The 19,497-nt window shown below is 53.5% G+C and overlaps 6 protein-coding genes across 6 annotated transcripts; 2 read left to right on the forward strand and 4 right to left on the reverse strand.

The window, feature by feature from the left end:
* Positions 1-4,853: 4,853 nt before the first annotated feature.
* GCG54_00010389 (Glycerophosphodiester transporter GIT2) lies at positions 4,854-6,710 on the forward strand (the record flags this gene model as incomplete). Its single annotated transcript, XM_045410314.1, has 6 exons — positions 4,854-5,045; positions 5,095-5,364; positions 5,436-5,819; positions 5,874-6,234; positions 6,298-6,357; positions 6,415-6,710. The coding sequence occupies 6 exons, from the start codon at positions 4,854-4,856 to the stop codon at positions 6,708-6,710; spliced, it is 1,563 nt and encodes a 520-aa protein (XP_045270212.1).
* Positions 6,711-6,977: 267 nt separating this feature from the next.
* Positions 6,978-8,793, reverse strand: GCG54_00010390 (putative amino-acid permease; the record flags this gene model as incomplete). Its single annotated transcript, XM_045410315.1, has 4 exons — positions 6,978-7,207; positions 7,264-8,161; positions 8,217-8,367; positions 8,429-8,793. The coding sequence occupies 4 exons, from the start codon at positions 8,791-8,793 to the stop codon at positions 6,978-6,980; spliced, it is 1,644 nt and encodes a 547-aa protein (XP_045270213.1).
* Positions 8,794-9,626: 833 nt separating this feature from the next.
* On the forward strand, positions 9,627-10,892 carry GCG54_00010391 (putative aminotransferase; the record flags this gene model as incomplete). The annotated part of the gene is made up of 1 exon (XM_045410316.1): positions 9,627-10,892. One exon carries the CDS (start codon positions 9,627-9,629, stop codon positions 10,890-10,892), a length of 1,266 nt encoding a protein of 421 aa, XP_045270214.1.
* Positions 10,893-10,994: 102 nt separating this feature from the next.
* On the reverse strand, positions 10,995-13,135 carry GCG54_00010392 (putative transcriptional regulatory protein C11D3.11c; the record flags this gene model as incomplete). Its single annotated transcript, XM_045410317.1, has 4 exons — positions 10,995-11,313; positions 11,378-11,686; positions 11,737-11,938; positions 12,310-13,135. The coding sequence occupies 4 exons, from the start codon at positions 13,133-13,135 to the stop codon at positions 10,995-10,997; spliced, it is 1,656 nt and encodes a 551-aa protein (XP_045270215.1).
* A 2,122-nt stretch (positions 13,136-15,257) lies between these two features.
* Positions 15,258-16,259, reverse strand: GCG54_00010393 (putative 4-hydroxy-2-oxoglutarate aldolase; the record flags this gene model as incomplete). Its single annotated transcript, XM_045410318.1, has 1 exon — positions 15,258-16,259. The coding sequence occupies one exon, from the start codon at positions 16,257-16,259 to the stop codon at positions 15,258-15,260; it is 1,002 nt and encodes a 333-aa protein (XP_045270216.1).
* A 1,680-nt stretch (positions 16,260-17,939) lies between these two features.
* Positions 17,940-18,797, reverse strand: GCG54_00010394 (uncharacterized protein; the record flags this gene model as incomplete). Its single annotated transcript, XM_045410319.1, has 2 exons — positions 17,940-18,652; positions 18,707-18,797. The coding sequence occupies 2 exons, from the start codon at positions 18,795-18,797 to the stop codon at positions 17,940-17,942; spliced, it is 804 nt and encodes a 267-aa protein (XP_045270217.1).
* Between the last annotated feature and the right edge of the window lie 700 nt (positions 18,798-19,497).

Raw genomic sequence — 19,497 nt, forward strand, 5'->3', positions numbered from 1 at the left:
CGCGAGGCAGGAAAGTGATATGAGAAATGAGAAGGGGAGTTGGCTTACCTGGTCCGCGATGCTATCGCGTCAAACAGTCATCACGCTTGTGCCCAGACGGGCTCCAGACGCGTTCTCTGTTCCTTCCACTTGGTTGGTGCCAGAGATGCTGTAGTTAGTACGGCAGCCAGTGTCAAACGAGCAGATGCATCGCTTCCATGTGAACAACAAGCTTGCCGGCCTGAGAGAGCCTCATGACAGCTCTCGACCACATTTTGGTGGTGGCGGTGATGCAGAAGGGAGGTTGCCGAAAATTTTCGAGGCTCAATCCGGCTAGGCGAGTCTTATATACCGCGCACGTGCTGAGGGCACGATTGGCCAAACCCGCAAGCCACCCATGATATCCTTCTATCCACGGACCCACACCTCGGTCTCCCAGGCGTCTAAGCGGTAGAGTGTTGTAAAAGGTATTCCTCAACCCCGAAGGTGGTGTTGCAGACGAACTTGTAATCGAGACCTGCAAGAGTGGACGTGAGTTCAATATTCTTGGAAGTTCGAAGTGAAAATCTGGAGAGGACATGTAGAATTTCAGGACAATTTAAATAAGAAATCATGGTCGCTTCGCACCAGCGATCAGCATCGCGAGAAGTTTGTCATCACAACAGAGGCTTGGCATGAATGGCAACGATGAGAAATGGGAACTTGCCTTTTGCAAACGCGGCAATCCGTGACTATTCTGAAATCGCCATCACGCTTCAGCTGTATCGTAGGGGACACTTCCGTCGATCAACCCAGGCTTCTTGGGCCCTTCTCACCATGGCAGCTGGGTCACGGCGCGACGCGTGATGGGATGGAGCCCTCGAATTCGCCTGAGACGTCGCGGTATCAAGGGCTCATCGGCGAAACGGCAGCCTTCGATGAGAATCAGCCCCGATGGCGTCCAGAAAATTTGCTCTGTGAAGATGGTCAGATGCTGCAGAGATCCAGGCGGTAGGACTGTTGGTTGGGCCAAGCGTGACTGTTCAGACACCGGAAATTGTAATCATCCAGCCCTCCAAGCAGGTTTCAGGGCACTACTTCCGGGTTGTCATCATGACAGAATCATCGTGGTAAAATCTCAAGAAGAACAGGCGTGCTTACGGTGCAAATAGCTGTCGGGGGGCAGCATTTCTCGCATCTGAGCCGGGGTGGTACTGGTTGGCAGGAGCGACCAGAGAACCTGCCACAGGCGGTAGGTGATGGTAAGAATCTGTGACACGGCACGTCCTGGTAAGCCAGAGTTCGAGAGAAATGTCCAAGGGGAATTGTATGAAAGAGGAAAGCGCTGGTCAGACACGAGAGGGATCAATCATCTTGCCCTCCCAAGCATAGATCAGACCACCAGCACTCGACGATGTCATCACCACAGCAATCGGCGACCAAAATGTTGAATGTGAGCAGGTACGTACCATAGCTATCAAGACAGGTTCCAAAGCCAGTCGCCTTGCGATGCTGCGAATGAGTAGTTGTGGACAGGTCAGGGGTCTGGGACGCGGCTGCCGTCGTATTGAGACGCAAGGTTAGTCGGAGAGGCAAGAAAGGTCTGCTGATACGACCAAAAGTAAGAAGAAGCCTGAACTATTAAAGGCAAGTTAGCCGATGAACCTTGCGTGGACGAAACCCAGATTGTGGGGGGAAGGTGCGAGATCAGAAACATAATGGAAGGTCCGCATCGACCGCTGACGCAGTCTTGGATTTGGAATGAGATAGGATCATCATCGCACTGAGGAGAAGTGAAACGGAGATAAGATGCTTACAACTTTGATGGCAATGTTTTGCCGTCGTTGACGCTGCAAATGGGGTTTGGTGAGCTGCAGGTTGGCGATGGAAAGTTGGGTGGGAGATGGAGGTAAAGGGGATGGGGGCGACTTTTGTAGCTGGGTGAAGTGGAAGAGTGGAAGGTGGGAGGGAGGGAAGGAAGTAGGGTCCTCTGGTCTTAGGAGAATTCTCTGAGATAATTCATTCCAAACGTGAAAGAACTAGGGCGAGGGTTTGGAGGATGAAGACTTCCAGAGCGTTGGCCGCTTGACGCTCTTGTGAAGATCCAATGGCCATGACATGAAGGGCCATACGAACATCCTGAATAAATTTAGGTGGGTGAATCACTGCAAGCACTCAACAGCATATTCAGGCCTTCGTAAAGATGCAAAGTTGAATCAGCACAAGCACCTGCAAGCTTGAATTGACTGCTCATTAAGTGCATTCGGCAAGGATGAAAATGATGGCAAGGAGAAGCCACAAATCAAGCCTTAAAGAATCTTTTCAGCAGGTTTGTTTCCCGACTTTGCTTTGGATGATTGGTAAAGGAGCAAAGGTCTTTCAGATTCTGTCTCCAAGATGTACACACCCAAAACTCATAGATGGAAGCAAAGATGCGTCTTTTAGATGGGGCTAAGCACCCCTTAACGTTTCACGCTGGCCTGATCTAAGTCTCTATCTGTCAAAGTCGTCTCTTTGAAATTCTATTCAATGTATGGAATGATCTACAGACTACAACTTCTTGGATGTCTGACTGGTTGTGGATGATTGTCAAAGCAGTTAAAAGCTGTAGATATCTCATACTGAGAACTACCACCAGTTTGATCAGGCAAGGGACACCGCACTAGTACTCGCAAACTGAAGATTTCACTTACTATCTAATCAGCTCACAGAAACTGTCTCAAGCTTGCCTCAGCTTTATTATCCGTTTATGACAGTTACAGATTTTATTCAGCATAAAAAAATTCTGATTATAACAGCACGGAATGAGCCTTTATCACGGATATTTGAGTTCAGCCTGGTGCTTTTAGAAAAAACCAATGTGCCGCTAAGAAGCCAGTGAACATTTAGATGGAATTGAAATATCTTGCCCGGAATATCGATTACGAGGAAGAAACTAGAATCTCAGGTAAGTGTTCTTCATTCACCTCAACTGATTGACTGAGCTCATCGTTGCAACTGATCTCTCCATCTCGTGACATGACATGACAACTACCGAATCTACGCGTTCGCTGACCTGTTACCTCCCTCTACCTAACGCAACAACCCAGAGTTAATAAGCCTCCATGCTGCGGACAGCAAGTATTTCTTGAATTTGCCTCTGTGAACCAATTTTCTATAGTCCCTTCTGGGTATGCGGGCCGGAATCGAAGGCCGGACATCTCGGGCCACGAGCCCACACCGGCGCCCACGTGGGCAGCGAACGGCCGCTCATTGGCCCCGACAACCCCGGCCCGGTGATGCAAACTCACGGAAGGAAAACACAGCTCACGCCATCCATTCCACTCGGTACGGCACATTTCAATTCATTCCCACGTGCTCTCATGCAGGATCTTGAGCCGCAAGAGCTGATGGCACCCGCCCGGGTGCACCTCCGCGGCGATCTAGCTCCCCCGGCTGCTCCACAGGTCGACGTGGGTGAACCAGGTCATCGGACGACATCAACATGGATGATGGGATTGTCTGGCATTGTGAAGTTTTCAAAAACTTTCATTGGTCCTAGAATTTCAAAGAGACTGCGAGTTGAAAAACTCAGAATGCCGTCCCTGCCGATCCTGCAGGGTAGGTTACACTTAAGCCGCTGCCTTGCGTCTGCCGCCGTCGCTGCGTTAGGCAAGGGAATGCGTGACTTGCGTATGATGGTTCATCCAGGTACTTGTTTTTGTTTGTGGCTCTCGGTAGAAACGAGCAGTTAAGTTCAAAACATTGTTTCCCTCCCCTAACATTGCGATCGAACAGAACTCGACACAATCCTTCTGTCCAATCCACCGAGGTCAGATAACAATTGAGCAATCGCCAAGACTGTTCGATGTGACGGGAATCTTCCATGACCTTCAGGCCCCCGCACTCGACTTATCCTCGGTTGAGTGTTGTTTGTACCTTGTACACCAGCCCTGCACGACTCGAAGCCTGCGCCGAGCAAAGGCTCCCGGCGCGGCGCGCCCTGCCCAGAAATGCACTAAAAAGCTTAGCCCGGTTCTCAGGGATGCTTCGAATGTCATTTGTTTTCAGAAGAGCTGTCTCTATTGGAGAAACATTCTCCATTGGGCAACACTCGGAGCAATTATTCACAGTCAGCTTCCAATGCAAAAGGCCAACTGAACTACTGCACAATCAGGTCGCATGACAGAGAAGGACTAACGTTCTACACGTGTACCCGCACCAAACTTGATCCTGTCGCATCCTGCCCCCTCTCTCTGTGCTGCCGAAGAGTCGACCAAGCCCGGAACACCACCCCCCTCATGCCGCATTTCCGGGCTTATCACCAACCGGCGCAGAAGCACCAACACGACTCGAACAGAACCCAGCTGTGGAGTCCCCATTTCGCAAAGCGAACCACTCGTAAGGCCCCGTGGTATCGGTGTAAGCCACCCGTTCGGTGATCCCATCGATAATGTTGCAGCGGGGGAACAAGGGCCACGCGCGGCTTTCCCGCTTCTCATAGGGCCGCCGGCCGCGAGCGGCCCCGTCTCGTCGGGGGAAACACCCTTCGCCTTTCGGGATGGAGCTCTTTTGGATGGTGAAGGATACCTCGTTGGTGGGGGGAGGCATGCAGCATGCATGTTGGCTCTAGCGTCGCACCCGACAGCTGCGCAGATCGAACTTTTTGGCTGTGTTTCTTCCAATGGGCTTGTGATCGTCCGATATATAAGGTATTTGAGAGTCCCGCTTCGTGTTTTGTGCCTCCCTCTCTTCTTTTGACTCGCCCCCGGTGACCTCGTCATCCTATCTCTGCCCCAAACTGTTGCTTGTCTTGTCTTGATCGCCGGTGATCTCGCCAGCGACGACTAGAGACCTGCTTCACTGCCGACCGTCCTCGAAACGCCAATCGCGACGAGAATCGTCCAGTCGACACAATGCTGGGGTTCCTGAAAAAGGAACCTTCTGAGTCTGAGCTCAGGGCGCAGGAGGTTGTCGACCAGGACACCACCCCGCGCAAGCCATTCCGCGAGGCGATCGTCCCCGTCATCGCATGCGGCGCCGGTCTGTTCTCCGACGGCTACATTAACAACGTGAGCACTCACCCCGTCGCATGTGTGTCGCGCACAGTTCGTGAGTGATTGGAACAACGTAATTGACAGTGTTTGGATGCGACAGGTCATTGGCTCCGTGACGACGATTCTTGCGCTTCAGTATGGCGACCTGTACAAGAACTCGAACGCGAAGAAGTACGTCGGCGACATTGCTTTCGCCGGTACGGTCGTCGGACAGCTCGCGTTCGGCTGGCTAGCTGACCACTGGTCGCGCACGAACTCGCTGCTCGTGTCTACTATCATCCTCGTTGTCTTCACTGCGCTCGCTGCCGGCTCCTACTACAAGGGTGACGACATAGGCATGTTCAACATCCTGGCAGCGTGGCGATTCTTCGTAAGTACATTCGCACTGCGATTGCGACCTGCGGCGACTTTTACAACCCCCGTCTAACATGCGCTCGGCAGGTCGGAATCGGTATTGGAGGCGAGTACCCGGCTGGCAGTGTCGGTGCCGCTGAGTCGACCGGAGAGCTCAAGTCCGGCAAGCGCAACATGTTCTTCATCCTCTTCACGAACTCGATGATAGACTGGGGCTTCGTCATCGGCGCATTCGTCCCGTACGTTGTCGCGGCCGCGTGCCATAACGGCCACTACAGCACCATCTGGCGCACCAGCTTGGGCATCGGTGTGGTGTTCCCCATCTTCCTGTTCGTCCTCCGCATCTTCGTCAAGGAGAACGAGGAATTCCAGAAGAACTCGATGCGCCACGCCAAGACGCCGTACCTCCTCTCCCTCCGCTTCTACGGCTGGCGCCTGTTTGTTGTTAGCTTGATCTGGTTCATCTACGATGTGAGTGCACTGATCAGAGCATGAAAAGGTAGTCTCGAGCTGACAGCAATACAGTTCTCTGCCTACTCGTTCGGCATCTACTCTTCCACCATCCTGAGCAACATCTACGGCGACACGGCCCCGCTCACGACCATCTTCGGCTGGAACACTGTGATCAACCTGTTCTACATCCCTGGCACCATGCTCGGTGCTCCTGCCTCAGACTGGCTCGGCCCCCGATACGCCCTCGCTTTGGGCGTGTTTCTCCAGGCCATCGTGGGTTTCATCATGGCTGGTGACTACTTCAACCTGTCCCAGCCCGGCATGGTCGGCGGGTTCGTCGTCGTCTACGGCGTGTTCCTCGCTCTTGGAGAGTTCGGCCCCGGCAACAACATTGGTCTCTTGGCGGCCAAGACCTGTGCAACTGGCATTCGCGGTGAGTGAACACCGAGCAATGGCTGCGTCAATGCTTGATCAAGACATACTGACAGCTGAGCAGGCAAGTACTACGGCATCGCCGCTGCTATAGGCAAAATCGGCGCCTTCGTGGGCACCTGGGGTGAGTGATATCTGCCGTCAGCATCGTCTCAGATGTATGTACTGACTCAAACGGCAGTCTTCCCCTACATCCAAGCCGCTGCCGGCGACAACGCGGTCGCGACTGCGCAGTATCCCTTCTGGGTCTCTTCGTCTCTCTGCGTCCTGTCTGCTGCCCTCGCCCTCTTCTGCTTGCCCCACATCGGCCAAGACACCATCGCCCTCGAGGACGCTCGCTTCCGCGCCTACTTGGAGGCGAACGGCTACGACACGCGCCAGCTCGGCCTCAAGAAGGGCGAGAGTGTTGAAAACGCCCACGACAGCGATATCCCGTCTGAGGGTGTTGCCGTGAAGGGCGAGAAGACGGTTGCCTAGACTCAGAGCCTATGAAAAGTTCAAGTCAGGTCCGAGGACTGAAGGATGTACGCAAGCAAGAAATCGGGGGCACCAACACGACCCTTGGCCCGAGAGAGATGTTCATGTGATGAACACCAAATGCCTCGATCTTGGTCTTGAACCGTCATTTTTGGTTAGGGAGAGCGTGCATTCATGATACCACTCGATGTGATGATTCTTGCTGTAATCGACAGAAAAGTCTCTTAATACCACAATATTTACATGTAAAGTTCCTTAGATATTTCGCTACCGCTTTGTGATCTGCATCACCCACGAAGCGGCCTTTTCCAATGAGCTCGGATACTTGGCCCCATCGTCTTCAAGCCTGTTGGTCTGTAGGTCCATTGTGCCGAGGCTGACCTTCTTGGTTTTCGCGTACAGCTTGTAGCTGATGATGTTGACAACGTAGATGGCGATTCCGATGTAAGAGGTCATGAAGGTGGACACAGTAAACTTCGGAATGAAGGCGTTGTATCCTGGCAGATTCGCGTCAATTTAACCCACATTCGACAGGCCTAGGGAGCTTACTTACCATTGAAGAAGACAACGAGGACCGTTATGAGGAGAGCAGCATAAGAACCGTAAGGCTGGAACGGTCCTCGGTAAGGCATGATACTCCTGGGAATGCCCTGGGCCTGCATGCCCCTCGTGAACTGGATGTAGCTGACAAGAATACTGACCCAGTTCAGAGTGCCGAAGACAGTCACCAAGCTGACGAGATATCCGAATACCTGGGAGGAGCTCTTGGCCGCGTTCATGTACGCGAGCGCGGCGAAGATACTTGTGGCCGCGACACCGATGATGGGAACTCCGGCTCCTGTCGTCTTTGTGAAAATCCTAGGGGCCTGGCCGTCGCGAGCAAGTCCGTACAGGGTGCGGGATCCGATGTAGATATCCGAGTTGGCCGCGCTGATGACGAAGATGAGCAGACACCCGTTGACGACGTGAGGAAAGACGGGGATGTTGGCGAGCTGCACCGCGATCACGAAAGGACTCGCAGCCGCGCCGGTGCTCTTCTTCGTGCCGCCGATGAGCAGGTCGTTGGTGAATGGGACCGACATGCCCAGCACGAGGGCGCCGATGATGTAGAAAAAGACGATGCGCCAGAGTGTTTGCCGAACGGCTTTGCGGATGGTCTTTCGTGGGTTCGGAGCCTCGCCGAATGCGACGCCGACTACTTCCGTTCCCGTGTATGCGAAACAGGCTTGGACCATGGCCGCCCAGAAGCCGAGGAAGCGACCTGTGGGACCTTCGACGAGGTAGGATCCAAAGGCGCCCGGGTTGTGCCAGTATTTGAAGCCGATTACTTCGCCGGAAGGTTGGCCGCCCATGGAGATGATGAAGCAGGTGAGGACGAGCATGATGATGACGAGTAGTTTGACTGTTGACATCCAGAATTCCGCTTCGCCAAAGAAGGAGACATGGAGGACCTGCGGACCAAGTCAATATGGCTCTATAGAGGAACAATGGATAGCAAACACCTACATTGACCGCAATAATAGCAACAGTGAAAGTTGTCACGAAGATTGCAACGTTGAGATCAGGTCGCCAGTATTGAATAATGATGCCAGCCGCTGTGAGGTTGTTTGGTAGAACGATGGCGTATTTCAAAAAGTAGTTCCATCCCGTTGCATACCTTAACACGCATCAAAGTCAGTTCATAACGCATACAGATACTATAGCAAGAGATGACCTACCCAAGAGCCGGGTCAACAAACCGGGTAGCGTATCCAGCAAATCCCTTGTCAGATGGCAACATAGTGGCCATCTCGCCAACGGCCGTCATGATGAAGAAGACCACGGCCCCAATGATGGTATACGCAATCAGTAGACTTGCGGGCCCGCCCCTGACGAGACCAGTTCCCGACCCAATGATGAGGCCGGTACCGATGGCGCCAGCGACCGCGATCATGGAGACATGCCGCTCTTTGAACTCCCTTTTTAGTTGGCCCGTCTCCGCAGAGGAGCCTTCCGCATTGGACATTGACGTCTCCAGGTTCGATGGGTCTCTCTCAGCATCATTGACGCTCTTGCCAAACTTGGCGACGTTTTCTGAGCTCATGGTGAAGATGGCAAAAAGAAAACAAACGGGGAACGTGGCACGGAAAAGACAATATCTGAAAACTTGGATGCGATCATGCCCTGGCCGTGGTTCTTATACAAAGCCTATGCAGAGTCGAGTCGATGTGAACTTTCATACTATCTGGCTTATCTCGTTCTGAGGTCCAAAGACGTCGATAGCTAGGAAATGATCAATGGCCCAACGCTTCGGAGACAAAATCCGGGGAAGTCTCGGTCTCCACCATGTAGATAGACCACGAGACTAAGACTCAGCCATTATGGGATGAGCTGCGCGCCAACATGCGGGGCAGCGACTTCTTATCAACCCCGGACCCGCAAATGGAGGTCGAAGTCCGTCTCCAGTATCGCAGTTGATCTGGATATCCCTGTCACAACTTCAGATGAATTTAGTTGAATGCAGTGACAGCCGGGAAATACCCAAAGCTAGTATGTTAATCTTGCACGTATCAAGTCATTTCTCTTAGATAAAAGTGCCTAAATCAGCGTCTATCAGCCCAGACACTTTACCGTCCGACCCACTTCTGACTTCCGCGCGTCCAGGGTGATGCGACATCACCAACAACGGACTTGAGCCTCCATTGCCTGCGTGATCCAGAACGGCGAAAGATCACGCGCGGGGTATCTGCATGACGATGCTTTATGTTTTCCGAATTAGTGCGTGTAGTTGCGCCGATATAGGAGGACACGAAATTGATGATAAAGGAGAGATGAAGCCGGCTTTGTAGCCGTGAGTAGAAGACCATCTGAGCAGAAGACACCAGATCCCCAAATATCTCAGAGAAACCCCTTCATATTTTTTCTATTTTCCTCAAAATGTCTCCAAGTGCAGTCGACAACCATACCGATGATGGTCCGGTGTTGGCCAAACCCCTCCAAACCCCCTCAACGGAGGCCGACTTCTCTACCTTTCGGTCCCTCGTGCCCCTGGTAGCAGACGACACGATCACATACCTGAACGCTTCCTACCAGCCCCCATCAAACCTCATCATCCACGGCGCCATCACCAAGTTTTCTTCTGAGGGCCTCTACTCCGCCCACCCCAAGCCCCAATGGCAATCTGCCGTCGAGGAGACCCGCGAACTAGTCGGCCGCTACATCAACGCCGACCCCGCCTCCATCGCCTTCACCCGTGACACTACCGAGGGCCTGAACTCTTTCGCCCGCAGTCTCAAGTTCAACCCTGGCGACAATGTTGTCGTGCTAGACTCGGAGCACCCGAACCACGTCTACGGCTGGATGGCCCTGCGCACCGCCGGCCTCGAAGTCAGACAGGTGCCCACGATACCCGAGGCAGAGAGGAGCGGCAAGGTCACTGCAGCCAACGCGGCGACATTCGCGCCGTACGTGGACGAGCGCACACACGCCATTGGGATTAGCTCTATCATGTTCCACAGTGGCCAGTGGAACGACGTCACTGATATCTGCAAGGCCTACAGGCCTCGCGGCATCCACGTCCTCGCCGATCTAACGCAGCAGGTCGGTTTCGCTGAAGTCGACGTCAAGGCTTTGGGTGTTTCTGCGGCGGCGTTCAGTCTGCACAAGGGCCTCAACAACCCCACGGGCTTCGCGGCGTTCTACGTTGATCCGGCAGTGATTGCAGAGATGGAACCGACGCCGCCGATTGTCGGGTATGGAGCTGTCAGTAACGTCCGAGCTGACCTGCTGGTTTCCAGCGAGTCTCTGGTGTACCACCCCACTGCCCGTAGGTACGAACACTTGAACCTGAGCTTGGTTGCTGCGGCGACTGCCAAGGCGTTCATGAAGTTTTACCTCGACTCCATGGGCCCGAAGCGCGTTCAAGAACATCTTTACAGCCTCGGGGATGTCTTGCGTGAAGGATGTAAGGAAATTGGGGTGAAGATTGTCGGGCCCACCAGCCGCAAGGAGCATGCACCTCACCTGTACATCCTTGACCTGCATGACCCGCGGTGGATGGACCTTCTGAAGGATCATGGAATACATGTTACACCGTATCGTTTGGGTATTAGAGTGTCATTTGGATTTTACAATAACTCATCAGATGTTCAGAAACTGATTAGCGTACTGAAGACGGGCGTTGAGTCAGGTCTCCCGGCGTAAGAGTCTTGCAGATAGGTTTGAACCATTCAAGATAGCGATCGATTCTCCATTTTGGCATAAGAAAGGTTTATGTGTCGATAAATCGAGGGTATTTGATTAACCTCATATTTGTGCCAATCTGTTCCTCGCTTGCTGGGCCAAGTCCCAAGCAGCACAGCATTCATCCAAGGAATGAACTAGGTACTGTGCCTCCTCAGCCGTCCCAAACAATGCCAAACTTCTAGCCGCTTGCATGATTGCATAAATCATGATCAGCGGGCTGTGTAGAAGTCCATATTGGCTCCGATACTTTCGCGAAATATGCGTAATATCCTGCGCGGAAGAGACGCAGTCTTTGCGTGCGTTGTCGATCATGGCTCCGCTGTGACCCGACGCCGCGTGATCAAAGTTGAGAGCAATCCGTACGCTTTGGAACAGCAAACTGAAAGCCGCTTGTGTGAGTCATCTTCAAGAAGGAACGATTCTCAGAAATCAAGGGAACTCACTGGAGCGCGGCCACACTGGGAATCAAAGGAGTGCTTGGAGGTTCCCACTTGTTCCATTTCGCGCACTCTGGCAAGGCTTCATACCAGCTGCATAGCTCAAAGTTCAGACTGTCAAGACATGCCTGCCTCCCAAGGCCCTCTAAATTTGACTTAGTCGAGAACAGCTTCGACAGCATTTTCTCAATGATTTTGGAGAGGCGGATTTGTTCCTTGAAACAGGGCACAAGCGGAAGTGGATTGATATCCGCGAACCGGCCGTCGTAGGCGGCAACGCCGGCGGGAAGCCACGGTGCCATTTCTGGAAAGTCCCTCAACGACGTTAGTATTGCAGCATCCATCTCCCAGTTGATGTGTCTTACGGAAGTCTCTCGGTCGTCTCGACCTCGGCATCGTCGTAGAAGAGGTACACCGGCCTCCCGAGAATCAAGCTGATGAGTTTGTCGGATGTGTAGCACCCCCAGAATATGCGCCTGCGAATCTCCATGTCTTCCTCCGTAACCAGTGAAGAATCATGAGAGATCCAGTGCTTTGGGTCTCTCTGGAAGCCGAGATCTTTCTTCCCTTCTAACTTTTCTTCTTCGCAGTTTGCCGCCTGGAGGCGCACCTTGTTGACTGCCGTATGACTCTGACGGGGAAACATGTGGAGGGTCACAGCGTAACCTCTATGGCTAACCTATGGGGTATATGAAGGGGATTTTTGAGCCGCCTGGCCAAGCAGAAGCGGCCCCCCATCACACCATAGCCCAAATTTAAAGCCCTCCAAGATGAATCTCATATACACCCCCTACCTAATCGACGTAGCCCTTGCTACCAGCGACATCAAACGTCTGAAAAAGACCGGAAGCCGAGATCTTGCGCCATTCGAAAGGCAATTCCTGCCAATGCTGTCAGCCCACCAGCGATTGGACCGCTTCAGGATTTTCTTGATTCACCTGAGAACCCCCACCCCTTGGAGAGATTCCCTCTTCCGATTTCATAGAACGCTAGGCACAGGAAGCCTTGAACTGTGACAATTGACGGCTTGGTGAAGCCAGATACGATGAGAATGCTCTCTGCCGCGGAAAAGAACTGCTCGCTTGCTTGCCGGTGTCGTTTATCTGGTGACATCAGCGTTCCCAGTGCACATATAGATAGAAGTAATGCCGATGACCAGTATTTGCAGTTGGATCTCTCGCCGAAATGGTCCCTGAGGAATGCCTCACGGTAGATGAACATGAAATGAGGGTACTGCCACTTGAAGAACTGTAGTAACGCGTCCGAAACCAATTCATCTTGAAGATTGATACCGAAATGCTCTGCGACATGTTCGAAAGTCGACTCGGATGCAAGATTTGGTGATGATTGTAATGACAAAGCGCCGAGCGTATTCCTGGTCGTTGGGCGATAAGCGTTGGCTCGATAGATGCTTGTCGCCCCGTGGTAGATCAGCGAGCCCTCGAGGTCGACCTGGAGGTGTGCGGTGCTGCGCCGACCTTCATCTTCTGATTTGCGCTGAGTTGTCTGTGTGCTTTCAACTGTACGAGAGCCGCCAGCCTGGAGGTGATCCCCGAAGGAGACTGTCCGCAACATCTCGTCTCGCTCCTTGTGCGGCGCTGTCTGTAGACTGCGGATGAACGATTCCAGTGAAGCGACTCGATTTTCCAAACTAACAACGTACTCATGCGTAGCGGGCCGTCTTTTGCGGTCGACCTCGCGGTATTCGCATGTCTGCTTTGCGGTGGCGCAATTCTGGCATGGCTCAGTGCGGGAGCATTTCAACTATGGCAGCCGAAGTCAGCGAGATCGGCCCCTGGAAGCAATCCCAGGATCTTCGGGCACCTTTCGGTACTGGCATCTCTTGCAACTGAAATTGTGTCAGCGTTTCGTTCCAACGACATTAGCGGGAGTTCAACCCACGATATTCTCTTTGCGGGCTCGGATGGCATCTCAAAACAGTTGGCATCGTGTGCATGGAAACTAGTCAGTAGGTGAGGAGTTGGTCTGCATGAATTTGCCGGGGACTCGTTGACAGCGCTTAGTCACCCTTGTACGCGCTGGAAGTTTCACAGCGGAAACCGCAAAAGAGCGCTGCTAACAGGCGAAAGCTCGTGTATGCTCTACCCTTCAACATCTGCTTTACCCGGGCAAGATAACAACAAATTGGTCTTAGCTTTTCTTTGGGGGAAAATTAGTTCCATTCGGTGCACTCGACTTGATGATGCTCTAATGTCTGAGTTTCGTGCAGCATGGCTTTGAGTCTGTGATGAAACTATCTGAACAGTAGACAGAGCTCGGCAAACAGCTCACAATGCTGTTTGCCAGACTGCTCAAATAATTTGACCACAGTTAAGGCTTCACATTCTCCTAATTGGCCGCTGGCAAGAACATGAATCCAATAGTCTTTTCAATGACTTTTCGTCCAGGACTTTCACATGCTGTCGCTTCCAACCAAGAACTACATTATTCTAGAGTCCTGTTGGAAAATCGCAAAATCCTTCGGGCAGTGAATGCGGGGTGCATTTGGGGGAACACTTTCCCCCACAGTCGTTGATCTTTACGTCTTGATCACCAAATGGTAGAACTGATAGGTACGCGTACACGCTGTACCGCAGAGCACACACCACGTCAACGGATCAGCTTGTAGTGGTGTGGTCTCCATCACGTAAAGCAAAGCCTGAGATTGGTAGCTGCTACCCTTTTCCTCACTGCATGAGCCCTGCATCCGACATGCCATATTTCAGGCTTCCGGCCGCCGGGGTTTGACGGGAATGATCGTCATCTGGGGTCCGGGGTTTGACAGTGTGCCAAGTTCACAACGCCCATTGCTGATCTTCTGTGGATGAACGTGCCCTGTTGAGCCTATCTATGTCTGTCACCTTCTAGAAAGATCCCACTGGTGATCATCCCTCCTCGGACCCTGACGTGGTATTTCATCTAGACAAAGTGGCGATTCAACCCCAATGCATGTAGAGATGTATTCACAGTGACCAGATCTGTTCAGCTTTACTCTTTTGGCCACCCTCCGCGCTGCTGATCGGCCCAGGCAGCCAACATTCAACGAGTCTGCGCGGGATGTACTTTGACCTCGGAGCCAGCACACTCCAACTGGCGATTATGGTATTACAGACTACCTACCACACATGTGAGTATACGGCAACACTGATGCCGCATCAGTTCGTCGGCGAGACCGGCGACGTGGGGGGCTTGGTGGCCGTTGTTTGAAGAACTTCCATTCACACTCAAGAGCTTCAACAGGGCTACCGAGCCATCCACGAGTGCTTGGGTAGACATCGCCGGCGGATGGCGGTTATCCATTCACAGGTTTGAAGGTATGCTTGGCGTTGGTCCAATGTAATGAGAAGATAGATGCATTTCTCACACCACTTTCACAACCTTCAGCCAGTCTGAGTATGAAGCTGATGGTCGGACTCAGCTCTCTACCCTCCTCCACAGCAACCATCATGAAAGCTCATACCTAAGCCAATCGTAGAAATCGCAAACCAGCCCAGCTGGTCTGGGTGTTTTTCCCGTGAACACAATGCATAGAATCCGTCCATTCAACAGCCCCTCCATTCTGCCTTGCCGTCATGTCCGGTATGACGACCTTGGCCACATCGTTGCCCGATGCCCAAGCACCCCTCCTTCATGTCGCAATCAAGCAGCTCTCCCTTCAATCCGGATTTCCCCTCCTCTCCAATGGCCCATCACATTCATCAACCCATCTCCACACCATGCAACCATTCCCATGAAAGACAACCTCTCACCTACCACATCTCAGCTGTCACTTTTCGCCTCCCGTCCCCTTCCTCCCAGCCCTCACCCTTCCCATACCATCCCGCGCGCGTCAATCCTTAAAACCGACGCTATGAGATACGTCAGCCGTAGAAACTCAACCCATCAATCACCGCGCGGCATCCGCTCTCGCCGCCTCCTCCTCCAATTCCGCCTCAACTCTTCGCAGCTCGCTCAGCCCCTCCACAATACCTTTCATCTCCTGATCTGAGGGCCCAACGCAGGGCTTCCGCGGCGCGCCCCCGTACTGCTCAAAGTGCCCGATCGCCGCCTTGACACCCACAAACCCCGTCTGGATGGCCACCCAGTCCCCCTTCGCCACGACCGCCTGCAGTCGCCGCGCCTCGGCGAGCCGGCCGGCTGCCGCGAGCTCCATGACGCGCGCACACGCTCGCGGCGCGATGTTGGCCAGCCCCGCGATCGTTCCGTTGGCGCCCACGACCTGGCCCTGCAGGATGAAGTCCGCGCTGCCGCCCGCGACGAAGAACCCCTCCGGCGCGTCGTCCGCCACGCGCGCGAGCTTTCCCGTGTTGCCGCAGGTGAGTTTGACGCCGACCACGTTGGGGTGCTGCGCGATGCGCACGATGGCGTCCGAGGACAGGTCGCGACCGGAGGCGGCGGCGGGGAAGTTGTAGATGAGCAGCGGGATCGGCGACGCGTCTGCGACCTCGTAGAAGTGCTGGACGATCTTGTCGTCGTCGAGGAGGGTGCCGTAGTAGCTGGGCGGCAGCGCGAGGGCGTGGGTTGCGCCGCTTTTGTGGGCGTCTCTGCAGAGCTGGAGGGTCTCGCGGGTCGACTGGGCGCCGCAGCCGGCGATGAGCGGGATCTTGACGTCGTGGCCTTCTTGGTGGATGGTGTCGGCTGCGCAGCGGATCATGGCGCTGCGCTCGTCGCGTGTGAGATGGACGGCTTCGCCGTTGGAGCCGTGGACGACGATGCCTGCCACGCCGGCGTTGATGAGCCGGACAAGGTGGCGCTCGAGGGTGCTTGTGTCAATTTCCTCGTTGTCAGTGAAGAACGCGAGGGTTGGCACGTAGACGCCGTCGGGAAGCCTCGAGCTCATCGCTTTGGGCGCTCCGTAAGAGGTTGTTGTAGTTGGCGTCGTGGCCATCGTTTCCGTTGACATTCTCGTGAAAAGAATGGTGTGAGTTTGATGATGAGACTGTGTCTCTTCGTATGGATGAGCTTTGTAGGCGGACGAGACTTTGAGGTTGCTGACCACAGTTCTACCAGACATACACAAGTCTGGGGGAATCGGCTTTTATGGTCGAGGAAACTGTATAAGATGAGTCTTTCGGGGGCCAGCAAGCGGCCATGAGGTGATGTACGGCGAGTGAAGTGTGTCGTTAGTCGAGGTACGTCTTCGACCAGCACTCAGGGGCTGCCAGCGACGAATCAAGACTCCGAGCCAGGGTCACAAGAATCCTGTTTAAGGAATAAACACAATGGTGCAAGCCATGGCCAGGGATCCCATGATGTTCGACATACGGCTTTGCCAAACTTGGCGCAACGCACGGCTGGGCGGCAGCGCCGCGGCGTGGGGGTGGCTACTCATCCACGCCTTGTCCTGCCGCATTCAATTAAGTGGTTGGATGCGTGGATCATGGATGCACAACCGGGATGGTGTGGAAGGGTACCAGGTGTGCGGTGAGCTGATTGCATGGCGATTTGCGCATGGTACGACATCACGAGGGGGAGAGATCGTCTGTGAGAGAACTGGCTTGTGGTACTTTCGGGGATACTTGTCCCGGGCATCAAGCAAACTAGTCTGATGTAAGTGGTGCTTGTCGAGCGGCAATCTCACCAAATGGCTTCTCCAAGTGACATAGGACAACTTGTGTCCAGCTGGGCTTTCCTTGTCAGCGCCTGAGATGATCAATCCTCCCGAACTCTGGTAGCTGAGGACACATATGAGTGACCGGGTTAACCGCCGGCCGGAAGACATTTCGGAGCCGCGGAGTTCAGCTCCAACGCTCAGGCCTGCCAGCAAGACAAGACAAACCACCAAACGGAGCCTGTTTAGACCAAATGATTGGCACAAACAATGCCACTCTGATGTTTTTTGGCCAATTTTAGTTTCAGTAGTCTTGGGCCTAGCACGACTGTGCTTTGTTCAATGCGGTGAGCGGCCAACAGTAGCCTAACTTCCCCGGACTGCGACCCCCACGCTTTTTCCAGCGCCCGGGCTTTGAGGAAGCCTTTGATTTACCGCTCCACAAGATCGGTCATCGAATCATGGAATTGGAGATGTCATCTGTCATCCGGTACTCCCTCATTCTTCGCCAATTTCACAAGAGACAAGCATGCTCAGATAGCGGGTTCTCGCGACCTGCCGTGGTACAGGTACCAAACAGTAATACACATGGGCTGTTGAAGGTGCCGAAACCCGCAAATCACGGCCCAGAAAGCCGGGCTCGGCGTCCCACCCCCGGCCACTACATCCCGCGCCATCCTGTGCGTGTCCGTCGCCACCGACCGACGCAAACACCCCCTCCTCCCACCACATGATCTCCGCTTCATCTGCTGATTGACGAATAACATGTTGGTACGGCCCTCCTAGTCAGCCATTTTGTCCTCCTTGCTGCTGTCTAGGAAGTCAGGAACGGGGCATCGCCCAGCGGTTCTCGGGGTCCATCGGTGGCCGAGACGGTCCTCGGCCGCAGGAGCCTTTGCTCACGTGAATGCGCGTGGGGGGTTTGTTCGATGATGCCGAGAGTTCATCGAAGATCGTTATTACACCAGAGGAGATGAGTACGGTATACATGTATCTTCGATGGAGTGTGTATTCCAGTTAGTACATGTGCCCTTCCAGTACCTCATCCGCGTCCAAGTCCTCAATGTTAGGCACCTCTCTTTCCCGATATCGACAATACCACTCAAGCAACTCCGGAATCGTATCAAAAGTTTTGTAGTCGTCCGGGCCATATGCCATGTACCGCCAGGCCCACGGCTCAACCTCTCCGTCGGGCCGGTTCCTTCGGCAGTGGACTACGTAAAAGAAACTCTCAACGCCATGCCCGGATTCCCATCCAGCAGCGACTTCCCAGCAACCATCAACTGTAAGCTCGTGAGGTTTCTTGACCGTAGCATCGATCAAATCATCCGTCTCACCGCCCGCCCCGGTCCAGAACATGGCCTGATACGTCCACTTGGTCTCTCCCATCCCGGGTCCAGTCAATGCACCCACGTACTCCGCGAGAATTCGAAGCTCAGGCGGAGCAGTTATGGTATCGCGAACATCCTCGAGACATTTTGCCTTCAGAGCGCTTTCCAGACGGGAGAAATACAGCTCTCGCTCATCGCTGGTCGGAAGAGACCATCCGCACCCGTCAAGATCGCAAAGCGGTGCGAGTTCGTCGAACTTTGTTAGTATATCCTTTGGGCTTGATATCAAGGTCCGGGCATCACTCCGACCCAGAACGCTCGCAAAACAGTCTATCCTCATGTCTTCGGCTACATCTCCCCAATCTTCCGGGTCCAGCTCAGCTTCTGTGGCAACTTGCACTAGATATTTGGATCAGTTTGACTTCACGAAGAAAATCCTCGATGTCCACGCACCGTAGACTTCAAGGGCACGGCGATTGCGTTCGGCTATGTGTCCGCGATACACATCAACCGCAGTCTTGATCTCTTCGCGCGTTGAGTACATTTTCGCGACGACGTAGTGAGAACAAGCTTACACTGATGAAGAGGCTTAAAGGTTTCTCAAACGCATAGAATAATACGATGATAATTGATTGGTGTCGACGCAGAGGCGAGGTCAGGCGCGGTTGGCGAGGATCGATTGGTTTGGTGAGGGGAACGTGATGAGTTGAGATTGAATTACCTTAGTTTTAAATGGGTCTCTTTTCGGTTACTTGCATAAAGCCGATATTATAACTGCAATATAAGGAGCAAACTAATTGACTGAAAGTGTCCTGTTGGTCGTGGTTCATGTTCAGACAACTAGGCTGGTGCCTGTTTTTGCTTAAATGTTCCTCGTGACTCCACTTACTGCAAGGCATGTCAGGCCTTTCTATATCGCATAAGAGAAAAGTATGGCGTTATTACGCTCGTGGGTGGCATCTCACATTTTCACCGCCAACACTGGTAGCGTAATGCCAACGCCGACTTTCCTGAGGGAACAGCTATGTGACGCTTGATCAGAGACGAAGCACTCCACCTCATGATGACCTAGGCTTAAGCATACGCGTTTGAAGAGATGGGCGTTGAGAGAAGCGTCGAAGTGGGTGTAGAGGTGCGGGATCACCACCTGCCTTGTCCTTTTTGAGCTCTGATGCAGATAGCTAATGCAGAGACTGGGTTCATTCTGAAGAGGGGGGTTCACTGCAGTTTTAACCCCCCCTCCC

Source organism: Colletotrichum gloeosporioides (genome assembly GCF_011800055.1).
Source record: "Colletotrichum gloeosporioides strain Lc1 chromosome Unknown consensus_8, whole genome shotgun sequence".
NCBI classification, from domain to species: domain Eukaryota; kingdom Fungi; phylum Ascomycota; class Sordariomycetes; order Glomerellales; family Glomerellaceae; genus Colletotrichum; species Colletotrichum gloeosporioides.